The 21,796-nt window shown below is 49.9% G+C and overlaps 1 protein-coding gene across 1 annotated transcript; it reads left to right on the top strand.

Moving 5' to 3' along the window:
- The first annotated feature begins 6,842 nt into the window (after window positions 1-6,842).
- si:dkey-43k4.5 (potassium voltage-gated channel subfamily S member 2) lies at window positions 6,843-21,345 on the top strand. The gene is made up of 4 exons (XM_038803715.1): window positions 6,843-6,900; window positions 9,545-10,539; window positions 19,796-20,253; window positions 20,398-21,345. The coding sequence occupies exons 2-4, from the start codon at window positions 9,574-9,576 to the stop codon at window positions 20,474-20,476; spliced, it is 1,503 nt and encodes a 500-aa protein (XP_038659643.1). The 5' UTR covers window positions 6,843-6,900; window positions 9,545-9,573; the 3' UTR covers window positions 20,477-21,345.
- The last annotated feature ends 451 nt before the right edge of the window (window positions 21,346-21,796 follow it).

Here is a 21,796-nt window from a genome sequence, read left to right as displayed (position 1 = left end):
CCTCCTCCCTTCCTCCTTCTCTTCCTCCCTCCCTCCTTCTCTTCGTCCCTCCTTCTCTCCCTCTGCCTCCTCTCCCCTGCAAGACAACAGCTAACAAATGACAATAGATTAAAGTTCTGTCGGCAGAACGGTGAGACTGTGGTTAGCACTGCTGCCTCACGGCGCCGAGGTCCCAGGTTCGAACCCGGCTCTGGGTCACTGTCCGTGTGGAGTTTGCACATTCTCCCCGTGTTTGCGTGGGTTTCGCCCCCACAACCCAAAGATGTGCCGAGTAGGTGGACTGGCCACGCTAAATTGCCCCTTAATTGGAAAAAATGAATGGAGCACTCTAAATTTTAAAAAAGATTGGAGTCCCTTGTCTTCCTGAATATTCCTATTTGAATGTTAGAAATGCCTTTCAGGATTTATTCTCAAAAGAAAATGACTGTCCCAAAAAGATGAGTTAACATTTCTAAGGTTGAAATGAACTGATCATCCAATCAACTAATCATATCAGCACTGGTACTAAATCCGTTCAATTACACTGTTGACCCAGCATCTTCATTCAGTCAATCCCCTAAACAATGTCATTAGCTACCACTAATTAACAGTAATAACTCTATGGATGGGATTATGCCAAACAGCCATTACTTCTTTAAGCTTTAGAAGTGACATATCGATAATGACTCATTCATTCTGATAGTTGTAAATGAACAGTGATCCACAGTGGTTTCCTGAGTTTCAGAATAGAAGTAAATCAAGACCCGTTGCAGTCGGTGTGTGAAGTAAGGAACCAGCCAGAATTAACATTCCTGACCAACACTTGCTGGAATTATATCTGAGCATTGGGGAGGAATACAATAGGTTCGACTGATGCCTGCACCACAATCTAACCATTGACTGATACTTTTCACTTATTTAATTCCACAAAATGATAGAATTTACAGTGCAGAAGGAGGCCATTCGGTCCATCGAGTCTGCACCAGCCCTTAGAAGAGCACCCTACCTAAGCCCACACCTCTCCCCTATCCCCCTCACCCAGTAACCGCACCCAATCATTTTGGACACTAAGGGCAATTTATCATGGCCAATCCCCCTATCCTGCACATCTTTGGACTGTGGGAGGAAACCGGAGCTCCCGGAGGAAATCCACGCAGACACGTGGAGAATGTGCAGACTCCGTGCAGACAGTGACCCAAGCCGGGACTGTGCTAACCACTGTGTTACCGCGCTGATTGCGGAGTTATTTTCCTTCTTCGACCTCCTTCCCTCTGAGACAGAAATGTTCGGCTTCTCGGGATACTGGGGATGACCCACAGCGCAAGACACCACTAAGATTGAAAAGACAAATGAAAATTCATAGAACATTGAAGCAAGCCACTTTGGCCTATGCTGTAACCAAGAGCTACCAATTAATCCCACCAACATTAGTCCTCTTCAAGTATTTGTCCTATTCCCTTTTGAAAGTTGCTTTTGAATCTCCTTCCACCTCCCTTTTTGGCAATGTGTTTCAGGTCACAACAACTCGCTGCGTGAAAAACTTCTCATCTTCCCCTCTGCTTTATTGGCCTTAAAGCTATATCCTCTGGATTTTTTTTTTCAATTAATTTTTTTACGGGGCGGGTGTCACTGGCTGGGCCAGCATTTATTGCCCAACCCTAATTGCCCTTGAGAAGTTGGTGAACATAAGAACATAAGAACTAGGAGCAGGAGTCGGCCATCTGGCCCCTCGAGCCTGCTCCGCCATTCAATTAGATCATGGCTGATCTTTTGTGGACTCAGCTCCACTTTCCGGCCCGAACACCATAACCCTTAATCCCTTTATTCTTCAAAAATATATCTATCTTTACCTTAAAAACATGTAATGAAGGAGCCTCAACTGCTTCACTGGGCAAGGAATTCCATAGATTCACAACCCTTTGGGTGAAGAAGTTCCTCCTAAACTCAGTCCTAAATCTACTTCCCCTTATTTTGAGGCTATGTCCCCTAGTTCTGCTGTCACCCGCCAGTGGAAACAATCTGCCCGCATCTATCCTATCTATTCCCTTCATAAGAAGAGTGAGCTGCCTTCTTGAACCGCTGCAATCCCTGTGCTGTAGGTGCACCCACAGTGCGATGAGGATACTGACCCATATCCTGCCATTGGAAATGCTTTCTTCCTATGTAGCTCAGCAGAATTCATGAGATAATTCAAATCTTGAACACCAATACCTGTTTTACTTAATTGGTAACTCAAAATGTTGTGAGCGGTTGTAACATTCGTGAAGATACATGTTGCATTGCTGGGAATTGGACGATTGTTTATAAAATGAAATAGAAGAGAAGGAGACCATTCAGTCCATCGTGCTGAGAATTGGGGGCGTGGAAATCTCTGATCCTGAGGCTAAGTGTTGATGCCGTTGTAAACGCCGTTGCGTTTCATGACAGTGTCAACATGCCGTCAGGAACAGAGATTCTGACACCTACAGGAGGCCAGCACGGCACCGGAGCGACCCACGCCGCTCCAGCTGCCGATACCGGCGTCAGATGGGCGCCGCGGGTCTGCGCATGCGCGCTGTAACCGGCGCCAATGTGGCTCCCTTCTCCGCGCCGGCCCCGACACAACATGGTGTAGGGCTACAGAGGCCGGCGCAGAGCAAAAGAGGCCCCCAGCCCGAGAATGGGCTGAGAGAATCCCGCCCCCCCCCCGCCCCCAATGATTGTGCATAGAATGAAATAGAAGAGGAGGCCATTCAGCCCATCGTGCTGGGAATTGGATGATTGTTCAGAGAATGAAATAGAAGAGAAGGAGGCCCACCGTTTTGAAAGAGCTATCCCATTAGTCCCACACCCCTGCCCTGCAAACTCTAGCCCTTCATACGGTTATCTGATTCATTTTGAATGTTAACGATTGAATCTGCTGCCTCCACCCTTTCAAGCCGTATGTTCCGGATCATAACAACCCACTGGAGGTGTGTGCCCCCCACCCCACCCTCCCAGGACCGGAAACCCCGCCCGACGTTCATCAAATTGTCCGTCCCGTCCCCCCCCCCCACCAGGGATAATTCCTGAAGTGGGCACGGACCCAAAATGTACCCCACTGAGTGTAAAAGACGTGCTTCCTCGTGTCACCTCTGCTTCTTTCACCGATCAGCTCAATCCCGTGCCCCCTGGTTGGTGACCATTGTGCAAAACAGGTTCCTCTTATTGCCTCTTGATTCCCCCTGCCTCTACACGATTGCAAACACCTCAATCTTCTTAACCTGCGTCTCTCAGCCTTTCTGCTCTAAGGATTTCCTGACAGTAATCAGAACAGAGGGGCTGAGAGGAACAAAATATCTTCCATCCTGCAGCAAAATCAAGAGGGGTGTAATCTCACAGCATCTCCAGTTGTTGCACTAAAATGGATTAAATAATGGCATTCATCATCTGTGATTATCTGCTGATCTTGAGCAGCAATTAACAAGGGTGACAGGGGAAATTTCAGAGGCGGTAACCCTTCAGAAAGAATTAACAGACTGGAGCCCTCTTTTCTGGAAAAGAGACGGCTGAGTGGGGATCTCTTTAAGGTTATAATGGAGTAGATGTGGAAGAGCTGTTTCCACTTTGGGAACAAAATCTTGAGGCTGTAAATATTACATAGTCACGAATAAACTCCACCGGGGGTTCAGGAGAATCTTCTTCACCCACAGAGTGGTGAGAATGTGCAACTCACTCCCACAGAGAACAACATGGATGCATTCAAGGCAAAGCTGTAGGTATGCACTCAAAATAATTAGGAAAGAGAGCAGCACGGTGGCGCAGTGGGTTAGCCCTGCAGCCTCACGGTGCCGAGGTCCCAGGTTCGACCCCGGCTCTGGGTCAGTGTCCGTGTGAAGTTTGCACATTTGCCCTGTGTTTGCGTGGGTTTCGCCCCCACAACCCAAAAAGATGTGCAGGGTAGATGGATTGGCCACGCTAAATTGCCCCTTAATTGGAAAAACAAAATGAATTGGGTACTCTACATTTTTAAAAAAAATTTGCAACAGAAGGCTAGGCTGATAAGAACAACGGTGGGAGGTGTTAGAATATTGGACCAGAGGGCAGCACGGTGGCACAGTGGTTAGCATTGCTGCCTACGGCGCTGAGGACCTGGGTTTGAATCCCGGCCCTGGGTCACTGTGCGTGTGGAGTTTGCACATTCGCCCCGTGTTTGCGTGGGTTTCGCCCCCACAACCCAAAAAGATGTGCAGGGTGGGTGGATTGGCCACGATAAATTGCCCCTTAATAGGAAAAAATAATTGGGTACTTTAAATTTTAAAAAAATAATATTGGACCAGACCCACAGTAAGTGGTTAAATTCAATAATTATTTAGGGTGGCGCAGTGGTTAGCACTGTTGCCTCACGCCGCTAAGGACCCGCGTTCAATCCCAGCCCCGGGTCACTGTCCGTGTGGAGTTTGCACGTTCTCTCCATGTCTGCGTGGTTTTCGCCCCCACAACCCAAAGATGTGCAGGGTGGGTGGATTGGCCATGATAAATTGCCCCTTAATCGGAAATTTGTTTTTAAAAAATCAATAATTATCTCACTCTTTTACGATTCCTTATTTACAGCTTTAGCAGAAATACAGTCTGGCGACCTTAACCTAAGTTCTTATAGAAGCAAAGAACCATTGAACCACTACAGTGCAGCAGGAGACCACTTGGCCCATCGAGTCCGCTCCGACCCTCTGAAAGAGCCACCCACCCAGGCCCAAACGCCAGCCCTATCCCCTCTTTACTCTTTAATAATATTACTGCACCAAATATATACCGTAATCCAGGCTTTTCAAAACATTATTGCCACAGCTATAAAAAATAATATATAACAATTTCTACATTCATCACAGAGAAAACGCATATAAACAATGGAAGAACCAGCTGGGCCGAATGGACTGTTACTGTTCTGTAACTTTGATCCAATTCATCGCAATGTAATGGGGTGGGGGGGAGCATGCTGCTCTCTGCTCACTTACCCTGTGACCCTTAGCTAGTATGACAGCATTACCTCTCACCTTGACACGACTGACCTAAACCTCTTTGATGGGCAGAACACCTTCAGGTCTGAACCGTTATTGACAGATACTCTAATTGAAGTGGATTCCTGGGTCTGTCATTTTGTATTTCCCCAGCAAGTGACAAGAAGCACAAAGTGACAATTGGTCTTGTTGACTGTCCATTCACACATCAACGCAGGGGTGCTGTCCTGCCTACGCTAAGGAAGATTTGCATTTCTAATACATATAATGAGAAAAATACATTATGTGCAATGGAATTGTTCTCAGATGAGAGAAGGACAAGAGGAGGTTTGATAGAGGCGTTCAAAATCATCAATAGTTTTGATTAAAGAGTAAATAAGAAGTGGCCAGCCCCAATGACAGAAGGGTCAGCAACCAGAGAACACAGATTTAAGGTGATTGGCAAAAGAACCAGAGGCGACATGTGGAAACGTATTTTTACGCAGCGAGTTGTTGTGATGAGCTTGCACTGCCTGGAAGCGTGGTGGAAGCAGATTGGATAATAACTTTCTACTGAACTGGGTATTGAATAAATACTTGGAGGGGTAACTTTTCATGCCACAGAGAAAGAGTTCAACCAAGCAGATTTTTAAAAAGAGTTGACTTGGGAACAATGGGTTGAATGTCCTCCTTTTATACAGGATCACTCTATCTTATAGAGCCTTTCACAATCTAAGGACGTTACAAAGCACATGATGATCAATGAAGTTAGAAATGTAATCAAACTTGTAATGTCGGAAATAATGCAGCCAACCAGTGCACAGGAAGATTCCACAAAAAGCAGCCGGGGGGCAATAATCTGTTTTTTGGGAATGTTGACTGAGGGATATATATTGGCCAGGGCAGCAGGGAGAACATTCCTGTAGGAATATAGGAACAGGAGTTGCCCCTCGAGCCTGTCCCACCATTCAATGAGATCCTGGCTGATCTGTGACCGAATTCCATACACCTGCCTTTGGCCCACATTCCTTAATAATTCTGCTGAACAGAAAACTATCTCAGATTTAAAATTGAAAACGGATCTAGCTTCAACTGCATGTTTGTGGGAGAGACCTCGACCAGCCTTTGAACATAGAACATACATACAGAACATAGAACATACAGTGCAGAAGGAAGCCATTCGGCCCATCGAGTCTGCACCAACCCACTTACGCCCTAATTTCCACCCTACCCCCAATAACCCCTCCTAACCTTTTTGGCCAGTAAGGGCAATTTAGCGTGGCCAATCCGCCTAACCGGAACGTCTTTGGACTGTGGGAGGAAACCGGAGCACCCGGAGGAAACCCACGCAGCCACGGGGAGAACGTGCAGACTCCGCACAGACAGTGACCCAGCGGGGAATCGAACCTGGGACCCTGGTGATGTGAAGCCACAGTGCTAACCACTTGTGCTACTTATTGATTGGTGGAGCAGGCTCGAGGGGCCGAGTGGCCTTCTCCTGCTCCTGGTTTGTACGTTCATAGCTCTGGCCCCCTTTCGAGCTGATTACTATTATCTAAGGATAATAATTCCACTAGCTTTTGCTTCCAGCAAAACAAAATTTGAGGTAGTTTGCAGTACCCTCCCCCCCCCCTACTACCACCCCATGTCGCTCCCTGGTTTCCCTACAATTCATAATGGTCTTTGATTCTCATGTGGGAGTCTCTCCCTACAATTCGCCTTCATATAACACAAAAGCAGCACGTCGCTGGAGGACGTTAGGATATTTTATTTGAGTCTTGTTTTGTTTGCTATTAAAGTGTGTTTATAATAAAGAGCCAAGATGGTATATCATTCAATTGGAAAGCAAGACTGTTTTGAAACGTATTAACATGTTGCAATTTGTTTTTGCCCAGATCAGTGCCAGCTGTGTTAAGACAGCACATCGGTGCTCTGTTCAAACCTATCGCACCCCATGTGCACCCAGGTAACACATACTCCACCTCCCCCGTAATGTCTGGTAGTGATTACGATGACCAGGTTTGGCTCGCTGGATGGCATTTTGCCTTGAGTCATGAAACCTGTGACTTCACAGTACCACTTCAGGGACCTGGGCACAAAATCAGGGCTGGCACGTCCGGTGTAGTGCCGAGGGAGGGCTGCACTGTCAGAGATGCCATCTTTTGGGTGAGGCATTAAGCTGATCCCACCTCCCCTTTGAGGTGCCCATATAAGATTCCCTGATCCCATCTGAAGAAGAGAAGGCGGAGTTCTCCCTGCAGTCCTGGTCATCATCACTACAACAGATTACCTGGTCTTTATCACATTGCTGTGTATGGGATCTTGCTGTTCACACATTGGCTGCCATGCGTCCTAAATTACAACAGGGACTACACTTAACAAAATACTTTAATGGGCGGTAAGGTATTTGGATTGTCCAGAGGTTGTGAAAGGTGGAAGTCAGGAAATGTGCAGAGGATTGGTCTTCAGAGTGTGAAGACATCCCTAATTCCTGAGAAACCCACAATCTCGCCTGGCAGTAAACCTGGAGCTCATTCCCCCCACTCTCTCCTTTTAGGTGTCTCTGCTCCAACCTTCCATCAACATATCTCTCCTCCGTGAGTCTCTATTGGCTCCTCATTAGGGAATGCTGGCTCAAGTGGGTCTCCCAATTGTGCCCTTCTAGTACCTAAGGAACCATGTGATCCTTCACCCTCACCCAGGCCAAGGTCAAGAACTCATCATAGGGGCAGCACAGTTGTTAGCACTGTTGCTTCACAGCTCCAGAGTCCCGGGTTCGATTCCCGGCCTTGGGTCACTGTCTACGCGGAGCCTACACGTTCTCCCTGTGTCTGCGTGGGTTTCCTCCGGGTGCTCCGGTTTCCTCCCACAGTCCAACGATGTGCAGGTTAGGTGGATTGGCCAATGCAAAATTGTCCCTTAGTGTCCAAAACGGTTCGGTGGGGTTATTGGGTTATGGGGATAGGGTGGAGACATGGGCTTAAATGGGGTGTTCTTTCCAAGGGCCCTGCAGACTGGACGGGCCGAATGGCCTCCTTCTGCACTGTAAATTCTATGATTCATTCTTTCCACAAAACGGCATTAATGGGCTGGAGTTTACAATTTTCAGAGTTGGAGTGGGGGAGGCAGAACGGAAAGTAAGCGGCTGCCTAGCAGTACAAACGAGAGATCTGGGCGCACTCAGCCAGGGGTCTAGGCCGGCACATCATGTTGGAATAGTGTGACGTCTTCAACACAAAGTCAGTCACAGCTACAAATTTAAATGCCCTCTGACCTCTCTACCTCTCTTCATTTCTTGTATCCGGCTCAAAAGGGTGAATAAATAAAACATACAGGTGCTGCCATCACAGCCAGCCATGGTCCCATGGCCTTTTCTTCCACTCTTGTGGCACAACCTCATAAACCTTCCACCCCCAAACCTTCCCCGATCCCACAACCCAAGAAATGGAGCTGGCAAGAGAAATTGCAAACAATTGGTTCTTTGAGAAGATCATTCGTTTGTTAATTCTTTCTTTCAAAATGGCGGGTGAGCCACCTCTTTCCGTACTCAGTTGCCCTCCCCAATGCCTGAGGCTGGCATGGAAGATGTCGCTAATTCTAACCGACATCATCATTTACATTCGCCTGTGGGGGCAGGGGGCGGACCTACACCCAGTCTACTTAACCTTATGAGGAGACGTTTTGACCCTGTCCCTCAAGGATAAACCAAATCCTACTTTATTCACCCCAATGTTAACTCATTGAGATGCTGTCTAAGGTTCCAACCAGCCAGGAGCCATCAAACAGCAGAACGCTGTTAAGTTGCAAAGAGGAAGGCAAACCCGTACAGCTTTCAAACAATCATGTTATATCTTACTCAGTGGACCGACGGTAATGTGTACACACATTAGCATTTGCAGTACTTCTACTCGATAACCTAAGGTATTGCAGCAGCCCTCAAAGGCTCGCTCTCCAGGGTAGGTTAGAGAAGATGCATCAACTTGTGGGAGGAGGGGGGGGGGGGTCTATATATAAAATAACCACTAACAAACTCAATAGGAAGCTCATGAGAAACCTCTTTACCCAGAGAGTGGTGTAAACGTGGACGGCACGGTAGCACAGTGGTTAGCAATACTGCTTCACAGCGCCAGGATCCCAGGTTCAATTCCCACCTTGGGTCACTGTCTGTGCGGAGTCTGCACGTTCTCCCCGTGTCTGCGTGGGTTTCCTCCGGGTGCTCCGGTTTCCTCCCACGAATCCCGAAAGACGTGCTTGTTAGGTGAATTGGACATTCTGAATTCAACCTCTGTGTACCCGAACAGGTGCCGGAATGTGGCGACTAGGGGCTTTTCACAGTAACTTAATATAAATGTAAGCCTACTTGTGACAATAATAAAGATTATTATTATTGGGCTGAATATCATCTGAGCATTTAAGGGGAAGTAAATAATCACTTGAGGAAGAATGGAAACAAAAGATATGCTGACAGTATGAGTTGAGTAAGAGTGTTGGGAGGTGTAGCCTAAATGCTGGCAATGATCGGTGGGGCCGAATGGCCTATAAATTCGATGCCATTCCATGCCCTTTCCCAGACACACTATTGTTTGTTATAGCTACATCTTTTTGTCCAGTTTAATACAGATCCGCTCTATTGGTCACCATGGTTAATGAGACACTCCGAACCTGGGATCCTAAGTTTGAGGATCAAGCTATTAACGTGAATGTTGGAGGGCTGAAGAGAAGGCTGAGCTCCAACACCCTCTCCAAGTTCCCCAACACCAGACTCGGACAGTTGCTGAAGTGTGACTCGGAGGAGTCCATTCTCCGAATATGCGATGATTACGACGTGTCAAAGAAAGAGTTTTACTTCGACAGGCACCCGGGCCTGTTCCCGTACGTGTTGAACTTTTATCAAACCGGGAAGCTGCATCTGATGGACGAACTTTGCGTTTTCTCGTTTTCGCAAGAGATTGAATATTGGGGCATCAACGAGTTCTTCCTCGATTCCTGCTGCAGGTATCGATACCACGATCGCAAAACCGAGAGCAGGCGCAAGAACTGGGATGAGGAGAGCGACGTGAGCAGCATCGACACCTCTCCGGATGAGATCTCTGATTTTAACCGGGACTTGCTGATATTCCGTGGGCTGAAGTATGGGAACTGCAGGAAGCAGCTCTGGTTGACCCTGGAGAACCCTGGATATTCCATCCCAAGTAGACTCTTCAGCTTCCTCTCCATCAGTGTAGTGTTGGGATCCATTGCCACCATGTGCATCCACAGCATGCCCGAGTACCAGATCTTGGATGAGTACGAGGATGAAATCGATGATCCCAGGTTACAAATCGTGGAACACTTCTGCATTGCTTGGTTCTCTATGGAGGTCTGCTCACGCATGCTCCTGAGCCCCAACATCAAAAGGTTCTGTTTTCACCCACTCAACATGATAGACATCGTTTCCGTGTTACCGTTTTACTTCACTCTGCTGGTTCATCTGATCTTTGGCCACACAACCGATCTGGAAAACCTGGGGAAGGTGGTCCAAGTCCTGAGATTGATGAGGGTCTTTAGAGTGCTCAAGTTAGCACGTCACTCAACAGGGCTTCGATCATTAGGAGCAACTTTAAAGGTTAGAATGGGGCTGCCGAAGAGAATTTTAATGCAAATTGAGAGGTCACTTTTCCTTTGCGATTTCCAATCCATGTAATACACTGCTGCTTTATTATAAAGACATAATAGGAATCCAAACATTGTCAACATTGATATGTTGCACGATAGCTCCGTCACATTAGATATCTCAAAATTATTAATTTTCATGAATTTCTTATCTGAAGATACTTATTTAGCACCATCAATCCAATGTAACAGTATTCCTCTAGATGAAGACATTCTATCAAACAAGTAGCAATTAAATGGATCTTTAAAGATGTTGAAATAGAGAATAATGACAATGGACTGCAGAAATCTAATTGTGGAGTTTTTAGGTTAGGAACAGATTAATGTATTTAAGAGTCTATTATAGGCTAGAATCTAATCAAACTGGTAGGATTTTCTGAATAGAGAATAATAGACAATAGTACAACATGCCTGCACTGTGATTCACCTGGGCGGGACTGCATTTATGTGATTCCATTCTTATCCATCTAATCCTAGCCAGGGAATCGCTTGCCATGATTTTTTCTGCTCCCACTTCTGATGAACCCCCAGCCCCCACCAGCAAAAATGAGTTCCGTTGCCCCCCCCCCCTCCTATTTCTCCTTTGCATGCTGCCCCTTGATGACATTGTCCAAAGACTTAGCAATCATTTTCACATGTACACTGCCAACACCCAGCTCCCCCCCCCCCCCCCCTTCCCCCCCCCCCCCCCCCGTACCGCTCTTGACTGCTCCCTTGTCACTAAGTTATCAGACTGCGTCTCCGGCTTCCAGAACTGGATGAGCAGAAATCTCCTCTCTTGAAATATTGAGAAGACTGAAGTCATTGGTTTCCAAACTCCAAACTCCATTCCCCAGCCACCAACTCCACCTCTCCCCCCCCCCCCGGCAACAGTCTGAGGTTCAGCAAGATGAAAGCAAAATACTCCCGTTGCTGGAAATAGGAAATAAAAACAAGAAGTGCTGGAAATTCTCAGCAGGTCTGGCAGCGACTGTGGATAGAGAAGCAGGGTTAACATTCCAAGCCCAAGGTGATTCTTCAACAGAATGTTATCTACTCTATCTGAGAGGGCTGGTTTAGCTCAGTGGGCTAGACAGCTGGTTTGTGATGCAGAACAAGGCCAGCAGTGCGGGTTCAATTCCCGTACCAGCTTACCCGAACAGGCGCCGGAATGTGGCGACGAGGGGTTTTCACAGTAACTTCATTCTTGTGACAATAAAAGGTTATTTTTTAAAAAGCCACTCTTCGCAATCCTAGTGTCACATTTGATCCCACGATGATCCGCTGATTCATATGCCATCACTAACACCACCGACTTCCACCTCTGTGACATCGCCCACCTTCACCCCGCCTCAGGTCATCTGTTACTGAAGCCCTCGCCCATTCCCCCGCTACCACTAGACTCGACTATTTCCACACATTCCTGGCTGATATCCCACCTTCCACCCTCAGGAACCTGAGGTCATCCAAAACTATCCCTGTCTTAACTCACACCAAGTCCCATTGCCCCCTCACCCCTGTGCTCACTGATCGACTTTGGCTCCCAGTCAGGCAATGACTTGATTTAAAATTTTCGATCTTATTTTCAAACTCTTCCATGGTTTCGCTCCCTCCCTATCTCTGTAATCTCCCCAAGTCCCACTGAATAAAGGAGTTACATTCACTATTTTCTAACCTAATGGAAACTTTCCCAATTCTAGGGAATTCTGGAAAATTAAAACCAACCCTGGAACCATAGATTCCCTACAATGCAGAAGGGGACCATTTGGCCCATCAAGTCTACACCTACCTTCTGAAAGAACACCCTACTTAGGCTCACTTCCCCACCCTGTCGCTAACCCCATCACCTTACCTAACCATTTGACACTACGACCTAACTCACATATCTTTGGATATGGGAGCACCCGGAGGAACCCCACACAGAGACGGGGAGAATGTGCAAACTCCACACAGTCACCCGAGGTTGTAATCAAACCGGGTCCCTGGTGCTGTGAGGCAACAGTGCTAACCACCGTGCCACCACACTCATCAACTATCTCACTCGCCGCTTTTCTTCAGACCCTGGGATTGAGTCCGTCAGGACCCAGGGACACGTCAGCACGCAGCTCCAACAATTTGCCCAGTACCACTTGCCTGGTGATTGTAATTTTCCAGAGTTCCTCCCTCCCTCCCACTTCCTGATTTACAGCTATTTCTGGGCTGTTACTTATATCCTGTATGGTGATGACCGATGCAAAATATCGCTTCAATTCATCTGCCGTCTCCTATTTCCCACCACTAATTCCTCACACTCACTTTTTGTAGGACCAATTCTCACTTAGTTAACTCCTATTTTTTCAAATATCTGCAGAAACTCTTACTATCTGTCTTTATATTTCTAGCTAGTTTTCTCTCAAACTCTCCTTTTTCCTTGCTCATCAATATTTTGGCCATTCTTTGCTCTTTTCTCACATTCTGTCCATGGGGCGATTCTCCGATATTGAGGCCAAATGTTGGCGCTGTCGTGAACGCCGTCGCGTTTCACAACGGCGCGAACAGGGCCCGGGCACGACCTATTCTGGCCCCCACAGGGGACCAAATGAACGGCGCATCAACCTGCGCACGCGCAGTTGGGCCAGCTCCATCCTGCGCATGCGCAGTTGGGCCGTGCCATCCTGCACATGCGTGGGGAACCTCTTACGCGCGCCAGCCATGACCCAACATGGGGTCGGTGTTCAGTGGCCGGCCACAGCAGAGAGTAGGCCCGGGGAGGAGAGGCTGGCCCGCCGATTGGTGGGCCCCGATCGTGGGCCAGACCCCTTCAGCGGCCCCCCCCCCCCCCCCCCCCCCCCACAGGCTGCCACCCAAGCCTTCGCGTCGAGTACCCGCCAGCAATGACCAGGTGTGGCCAGCGGCGGCGGGACTGTCATTTTTTCCGCCGGCCGCTCGGCCCATCCGGGCCGGAGAATCGCTGCTTGCCATTTGCGCCGATTCTCCGAGCGACCCGGCGCGATTCTCACGCCGCTGGTTTCGGTGGGGGGGGTGGTAGAATCGCGTGCGGGGGTCAGGGCGGTGTGACGCGATTCGTGCAGCCCCCCGACGTTTCTCCCACCCGGCATGGTGGGGGGGGGGGGAGAATACTGCCCCCAATCTTTGGCCTACCACCCACCTTTACAGAGTTGTGTGTTTTTCTTTAAGTTTGATACTATCGCTATGTTTTTAGTTGACCATAAATTGTGGGTCTTCCCATTGGAATTTGGTTTTCTTGTTGGAATGTATCTATTGTGAAATATTCCTTTAAATGTCTGACACTGTGTCTTTATTGATGTAAATTGGCAGTTCATTTTCACTAGCTGTATTTTTATGCCCTCATAATTGCCCTTATTTAAGTTTAAAATGCTAACTGTAACCCTAATTCACTCCTCTCTGCCTGAACCGGAATGTAAAATTCAAACATATTATGATCACTGCTACTGAGGGGAGCCTTCATCGTGAGGTAATTAATTAATCATATCTCATTGCACAATTACCAGGTCTAGTGTTGCCTGCTCCCTGGTTGGTGCCAGAACGTGCTGCTCTAAGAAACTATTCCAAAACCATTCTATGATTTCTTCATGTAGGCTCCCTTTTCCCACCTGATTTTCCCAATCTGTCTGCTGATTAAAATCACCCACCATTGTGCTGTACCTTTCTGTCAACCTCCCATTATTTCTTCCTTTATACCCTGTTGCCCTGTACAGTTACTGTTACTGTACACAACTCCCACAAATGACTTCTTGTCTTTATCACCCAAACCATTTCTACATCCTGGTTTCCTGAACTTGGGTATCTAAGGAGCTGATGCATTCATTAATTAACAGAGCCAACCTTCCTCCTTTTCCAAGCATCCTGTCCTTCCTAAATATACCTTTCAGTATTCAGGTTCCAACTTGTGTCATACTGCATATATGTCCCTGTCATGACTGAGTTCTATTTATTTCTAATTGTGCTCGCAGTTTTGTTTCTTACATTCAGATATCGAGCCTCTAGTTTGCCCTTTTATTATTTTTGTAACCTCAAGCCTTATCTACTGATTTGCTCTGACATTTTTGCTCCCTGTCTTATCCTGTCATGGTCTGTTTACCATTTCCCACATTAATACTATTCTTTCCTATCTTTTCTCTATTCTTTGATTTACCACGTCTTCCCTTGCCCCCACTCCTTGGGCGAAATTCTCCGCGGACCGACGTGACGCCCATTTCCGGCGGGGAAAGGCGGTGCGGATGACACCGGCGTCCGGGCCTTCTTTTAAGCCGGCAATCTCCGTTCCCGAAAGGGCCAGCAGCGGACTGACGCGATATGCGTCAGTTTCACCCGCTGCGGAAGTGGCGAGTCCCGGCGTTGTTTGGGGGGGGGGGAGGAGAGAGAGACCCGGCGTTGTTGGGGGGGGGGGGGGAGAGAGGGAGAGACCCGGCGTTGTTGGGGGGGGGGGGGGAGAGAGAGAGAGACCCGGCGTTGTTGGGGGGGGGGGGGGAGGAGAGAGAGACCCGGCGTTGTTGGGGGGGGGGGGAGAGAGAGACCCGGCGTTGGGGGGAGGGGGGGGGGGAGAAGAGAGAGACCCGGCGTTGTTGGGGGGGGGGGGGAGGAGAGAGAGACCCGGCGTTGTTGGGGGGGGGAGGGGAAGAGAGAGACCCGGCGTTGTTGGGGGGGGGGGAGAGAGAGAGACCCGGCGTTGTTGGGGGGGGGGGAGGAGAGAGAGACCCGGCGTTGTTGGGGGGGGGGGGGGAAGAGAGAGACCCGGCGTTGTTTGGGGGGGGGGGAGAGAGACCCGGCGTTGTTGGGGGGGGGGAAGAGAGAGACCCGGCGTTATTGGGGGGGGGGGGAAGAGAGAGACCCGGCGTTGGGGGGGGGGGGTTACCCTGCGTTGAGAGGGTGGGGGGTTACCCTGGGTTGAGAGGGCGGGGGGTTGCGGCGTTGAGGGTGGGGGGTTGCGGCGATGGGGTGGGGGGGTTGCGGCGTTGCGAGAGATGGGGGGCGGCGTTGGACGGGGGTAGGGGTGGTGGGGAGGGGGTAGGGGTGGTGAGGGGGGTAGGGGCGTTGGAGGGAGGTAGGGGTGGTGAGGGGGGGTGGTTGGGGTAGGGGGCAGCGGCATGCAGAGGGGGGGGGCAACGGTGCGTTGGCCCTGGGCATCCGTCGCCCCCCCCTCTCTGCACGCCGCTGCCCCCAACCCCCCCCACCACCCCTACCCCCCTACCGCACCTAACCCCCTCCCCACCACCCCTACCCCCTCCCCACCACCCTACCCCCCTTCCCACCACCCCTACCCCCCCTCCCCACCACCCCTACCCCCCCTCCAATGCGCAACCGCCCCTCCAACGCGCAACCCCCCCTCCAACACCGCAACCCCCCCCAACGCCGCAAACCCCCCCAACGCCGCAAACCCCCCCAACCCCCCCAACGCCGCAACCCCCCCGCACTCGCAACCCCCCCCGCACTCGCAACCCCCCTGCCACTCGCAACCCCCCCCACTCGCAACCCCCCCCACTCGCAACCCCCCCCACTCGCACCCCCCCCCACTCGCAATCCCCCCTCACAACCCCCCCACTCGCAACCCCCCCCCACTCGCAACCCCCCCCACTCGCAATCCCCCCCTCACAACCCCCCCACTCGCAACCCCCCCCCCACTCGCAACCCCCCCCCCACTCGCAACCCCCCCCACTCGCAACCCCCCCACTTGCCCTAGGTCACTGAACGGCGTCAACCATCATCAATGGTTGACGCCGTTTTAAAGCTACTCTGTTTTTCGCCGACGTGACCCGTGGCCACGTCGGTGGGACTTTGGCCCATCCGGGCCGGAGATTTGGTGAAAGAAAAAAATAATGAAATCCCGCCGGCGCCAGCTGTTTTCAGAGGCTGCCGGCGGGATTTGCACAACGCCGGTTTTTGGCCGGTCGGAGATTTAAAAACCCGGCGGGAGCGGGATTAACGCCGCTGCCAGCCGATTCTCCGACCCTGCGTGGGGTCGGAGAATTTTGCCCCTTAGTTTAAAGCCCTCTCTCCTTCCCTAGTTATGCAGTTTACCTGAACTCTGGTCCCAGCATAGTTCAGATGTCGACTGTCACCGTACAGTCCCCACTTTCCCCAGTACCAGCACCAGTGCCCCACGAACCGAAACCCACTTCCCCCATACCAGTCTCTGAGACACGTAATCATCTCTCCAATTAATGTACGCTAAGCCAATTTGCTCGTGGCTCAGGTAATAATCCAGAGATTATAACATTTGAGGTTTTGCTTTTTTATTTACTGTGGAGCTCCTCATACTCTCTATGCAGGACGGCACGGTAGCACAGTGGTTAGCACAGTCGCTTCACAGCTCCAGGGTCCCAGTTTGATTCTCGGCTTGTGTCACTGTCTGTGTGGAGTCTGCACGTTCCCCCCGTGTGTGCGTGGGTTTCCTCCGGGTGCTCCGGTTTCCTCCCACAGTCCAAAGCTGTGCAGGTTAGGTGGATTGGCCATACTAAATTTCCCTTAGTGTCCAAAGGGGTTGGGTGGGGTTGCTGGATTGCGGGGATGGGGTGGAGGTGTGGGCTTAAGTGGGGTGCTCTTTCCAAGTGCGGGTGCAGACTCGATGGGCCGAATGGCCTCCTTCTGCACTGTAAATTCTATGATTCAGAACCTTTGTCGTCCTACCTATGTCATTGGTACCTATATGGACCACCATAACTAGATCCTCCCCCTTCAACTGCAAGTTCTTCTCCAGTCCTCACTAGATGTCCTCAACCCGGGCAGGCAACACAGCTGACCGTACTCATGCTCTTTGCTGTAGAGAATAGTATCAATCCCCCTCACTATGCATTTCCCTACTACCACTACCGTCCTTTATGCTCCCCTCCATTTGAATGGTTTCCTTTATCACGCTGCCATGGTCAGTTTGCTCATCCACCCTGCAACCCTGTCCTCGTCCAAACAAGCTGAGATAATCTCAAACCTATTTGACAATTGCAGTGCCTGACGTTCCTACACTCCTGCCCTTTGGGTCCCCTTACCTGCCTCATACCCCTGTGCCGGACCACTGACCAAATCGGTGACCGCCTCGGGAAACAAAACACTCAGGCAACTTGCCCCCTCCCTGATGTTTTGCAGTGTCCGCAGATTGGCCTCCAGCTCAATGACTTTCAGCTGAAATTCCTAGCGCTGCAATTATTACTGTAGTGCATTTGCCCTGGATCACGGTGGCATCCAGGAGCTCCCACATGCTGCAGCCTTGAAACATCACCTGACCCACCATCCTTTATCTGTTTTAGTCAATTATTTAATTATATTATTCACTCATTTATTTTCATTTTTTAAATACATTTTATGAACTTCACCGCCAGTTCATACACCATTTATCACCGCTTAATCCAATATTTACCCCCAGTTTGTATGCTATATTGAACCTTAGCACTTGAATAGTCTGTAAGCACTTACCAAATACTCACCAAATACTCACCAAACAGCTAGATCCTTTCCCTAGAGTAGAGCAAGAACCCAGAGTAAAAAAGGCAGAAAAAGCAAAAAGAAAGGAACACCTCCTTCCCCTCCCACCAAACTCCTCACTCACCAAACTCCCTCACTCACCAAACTCCCTCACTCACCAAACTCCTTCACTCACCAAACTCCTCACTCGCCAAACTCCCTCACTTACCAAACTCCTCACTCCCAAACTCCTCACTCACCAAACTCCCTCACTCCCTCACTCACCAAACTCCCTCACTCACCAAACTCCCTCACTCACCAAACTCCCTCACTCACCAAACTCCTCACTCGCCAAACTCCCTCACTCACCAAACTGCCTCACTCACCAAACTCCCTCACTCCCAAACTCCTCACTCACCAAACTCCCTCACTCCCTCACTCACCAAGCTCCCTCACTCACCAAACTCCCTGACTCACCAAACTCCTCACTCGCCAAACTCCCTCACTCACCAAACTGCCTCACTCACCAAACTCCCTCACTCCCAAACTCCTCACTCACCAAACTCCCTCACTCCCTCACTCACCAAACTCCCTCACTCACCAAACTCCCTCACTCACCAAACGCCCTCACTCGCCAAACTCCTCACTCACCAAACTCCCTCACTCCCAAACTCCTCACTCACCAAACTCCTCACTCGCCAAACTCCTCACTCGCCAAACTCCCTCACTCACCAAACTCCCTCACTCACCAAACTCCTCACTCGCCAAACTCCTCACTCGCCAAACTCCCACCAAACTCCTCACTCACCAAACTCCTCACTCACCAAACTCCCTCACTCACCAAACTCCCTCACTCACCAAACTCCCTCACTCACCAAACTCCCTCACTCACCAAACTCCTCACTCACCAAACTCCTCACTCACCAAACTCCTCACTCACCAAACTTCCTCACTCGCCAAACTCCTCACTCACCAAACTCCTCACTCACCAAACTCCCTCACTCACCAAACTCCTCACTCACCAAACTCCTCACTCACCAAACTCCTCACTCACCAATCTCCTCACTCACCAAACTCCCTCACTCGCCAAACTCCCTCACTCACCAAACTCCCTCACTCAGCAAACTCCTCACACACCAAACTCCTCACTCACCAAACTCCCTCACTCACCAAACTCCCTCACTCACCAAACTCCCTCACTCACCAAACTCCTCACACACCAAACTCCCTCACTCACCAAACTCCTCACTCACCAAACTCCTCACTCGCCAAACTCCCTCACTCACGAAACCTCTCATTCACCAAACTCCCTCACTCACCAATCTCCTCACTCACCAAACTCCCTCACTCTCCAAACTCCTTCACTCACCAAACTCCTCACTCGCCAAACTCCCTCACTCACGAAACCTCTCACTCACCAAACTCCCTCACTCACCAATCTCCTCACTCACCAAACTCCCTCACTCTCCAAACTCCTTCACTCACCAAACTCCCTCACTCGCCAAACTCCCTCGCTCACCAAACTCCCTCACTCACCAAACTCCTCATTCACCAAACTCCTCTCGCCAAACTCCTCACTGACCAAACTCCTCACTCACCAAACTCCCTCACCCGCCAAACTCCTCACTCACCAAACTCCTCACTCACCAAACTCCTCACTCACCAAACCCCCTCACTCACCAAACTCCCTCACTCACCAAACTCCTCAGTCACCAATTTTATATCATCTTCCCGCATGCAACATCCAACGGAAGGTTTTATGGTTCATCTCTATGAATCCATGGTACTGACTGATCTTTGTTTACCTTTTAAAGCACAGCTATCGAGAGGTGGGGATCCTGCTGCTGTATTTGGGCGTTGGTGTCTGCGTCTTTTCTGGGATGGCGTACACAGCGGAGAAGGACGAGGACGTCGGACTGGACACCATCCCGGCCTGCTGGTGGTGGGGCACGGTGAGCATGACCACGGTGGGCTACGGGGACGTGGTGCCCATCACCGTAGCGGGCAAGCTGGCCGCCTCGGGCTGCATCCTGGGGGGCATCCTCGTGGTGGCGCTGCCCATCACCATCATCTTCAACAAGTTCTCCCACTTCTACCGACGGCAAAAGGCACTGGATGACGCAGTTAGGGGTAGCCGCCTGAGCGGGAGACAGACGGAGGGCGACGGAGCAGGGGAGGGGGATGCGTTGGAGATGGAGGAGGAACGGGGACAGTCGGATCACCGGGAATCACGAGATCCTGAGAGATTGGAGAACGAAGGAGCATCTGTGAAGTAAGACTGTCCGATGGACAGGGAAAGTTTTATAGAATCTATATTAGATTGCAGGGCTTTACCAAGGAGGATTCTGAATGAATAAGGACTGTTGTCAAAAAGAAATCCTGAGAACAATTATATATTTGCTTGTCTCATCCACAGCACTCCATCTACCTGGAAGGAACTGCAAAAATGTGAGCCAAATGCAGCCACATTATCGAGTGTGTTGTGCAAGGACTGACACTGCGATCTGATACTTACTGCTTGCCATTGCCTTGTGTCAACCCTCCACCAAGACACTAACTCCTGCCATAAACACCCGTGTCTCCCTCACAATGTGAAACCCAGCCATAAAGTATTTATTGTCCATTACTTACTGTGCACAGCAATAACTGAGCTGCAATGGGGGTGGGGTACCGGATGTGTAGGGGATGATGTTGATTTCCTCATTTGGATTATTTGGATTCTCAGATGGCTAGTCTTACACAATAGCAACAGACATTTGCCTTCATTTAGCACATCCCAAGGTTCTTCACATGACTGTTATCAATGATAATCTGGCAGCGAGTCACATAAATATTAGAACAAGTGACCAAACCCGTGCTGATAAAGAGGAGATAGAGAGAGATAGAAAGGTGGAGAGGTTTATTGACATAATTCCAGGGCTAGGGTTGAAGGCAGAGTTGCCAATGGTGGGTTGATGAAGATAGAGGATGTACTAAAGGTCAGAAGTGAAGGAGCATAGAGATCTCGGAGGGCTGCGGGGCTGGAGGAGGGCAAAGCCCTGAATGGGTTTGAACGCAATGGTGAGAAATTTCAAATGGGTAAGTTTGGGGTCCGGGTGCCAATGTAGATCAGTAGATGCTTCGGGTTGAGTTGAGGTGTATGTCGGCTGGAAGAGGCCAGTGAAGGGGGCATTGGAATAAGTGGAGCCTGGAGGTGTCCAAAGCTGGATGAGGAATTGGGCTGAGACACCACAAAGACTGAATCCTGAAAAATCAGAAACCAAAATTCACCGTCACCTCCATAGTCAGAACGAATGGAAGCTGAGAAAGAGAAAAGGACATTGAGTGCATCATCACAAGCCTTTTACCCAATCCATGTGCAACCTATCCCATCATGGACAGCCCCCCCCCCCCCCCCCCACCTCCCCCGCCCCCTCCCCAACGCCACCACCTGTTTAATCCATGTGAGAAAATTCACAAAATCATCAAAAACAAAATGCTAAATATTTACCCAACCTTGCAGCTCCCTTATTGGAACCTGACCTCCTCACTTTCACAGTTAACGTATCTCTACCTCCCTCCCTCACTGCAGTAGGATGGATTTCCTATTGTAGGGAAAGTCTGTCCAAGGCGGAATGATGTGACTTGGAGGGGAATCTGTAAATGCCGGAGTTTCCAATCACCTGCTGCCCATGTGTTTCTAGGTGGTGCAGATCACAGGGTATCAACTGGCTTTTCTGCTTACTGGAGCTGAATATTGAAGACTGTGTGGAGTTTGCACGTTCTCCCCGTGTCTGCGTGGGTTTCCTCCGGGTGCTGCAGTTACCTCCCACAGT

Source organism: Scyliorhinus canicula, chromosome 7 (genome assembly GCF_902713615.1).
Source record: "Scyliorhinus canicula chromosome 7, sScyCan1.1, whole genome shotgun sequence".
NCBI lineage: Eukaryota > Metazoa > Chordata > Chondrichthyes > Carcharhiniformes > Scyliorhinidae > Scyliorhinus > Scyliorhinus canicula.
This window is presented reverse-complemented; position numbering and strand designations above follow the sequence as displayed.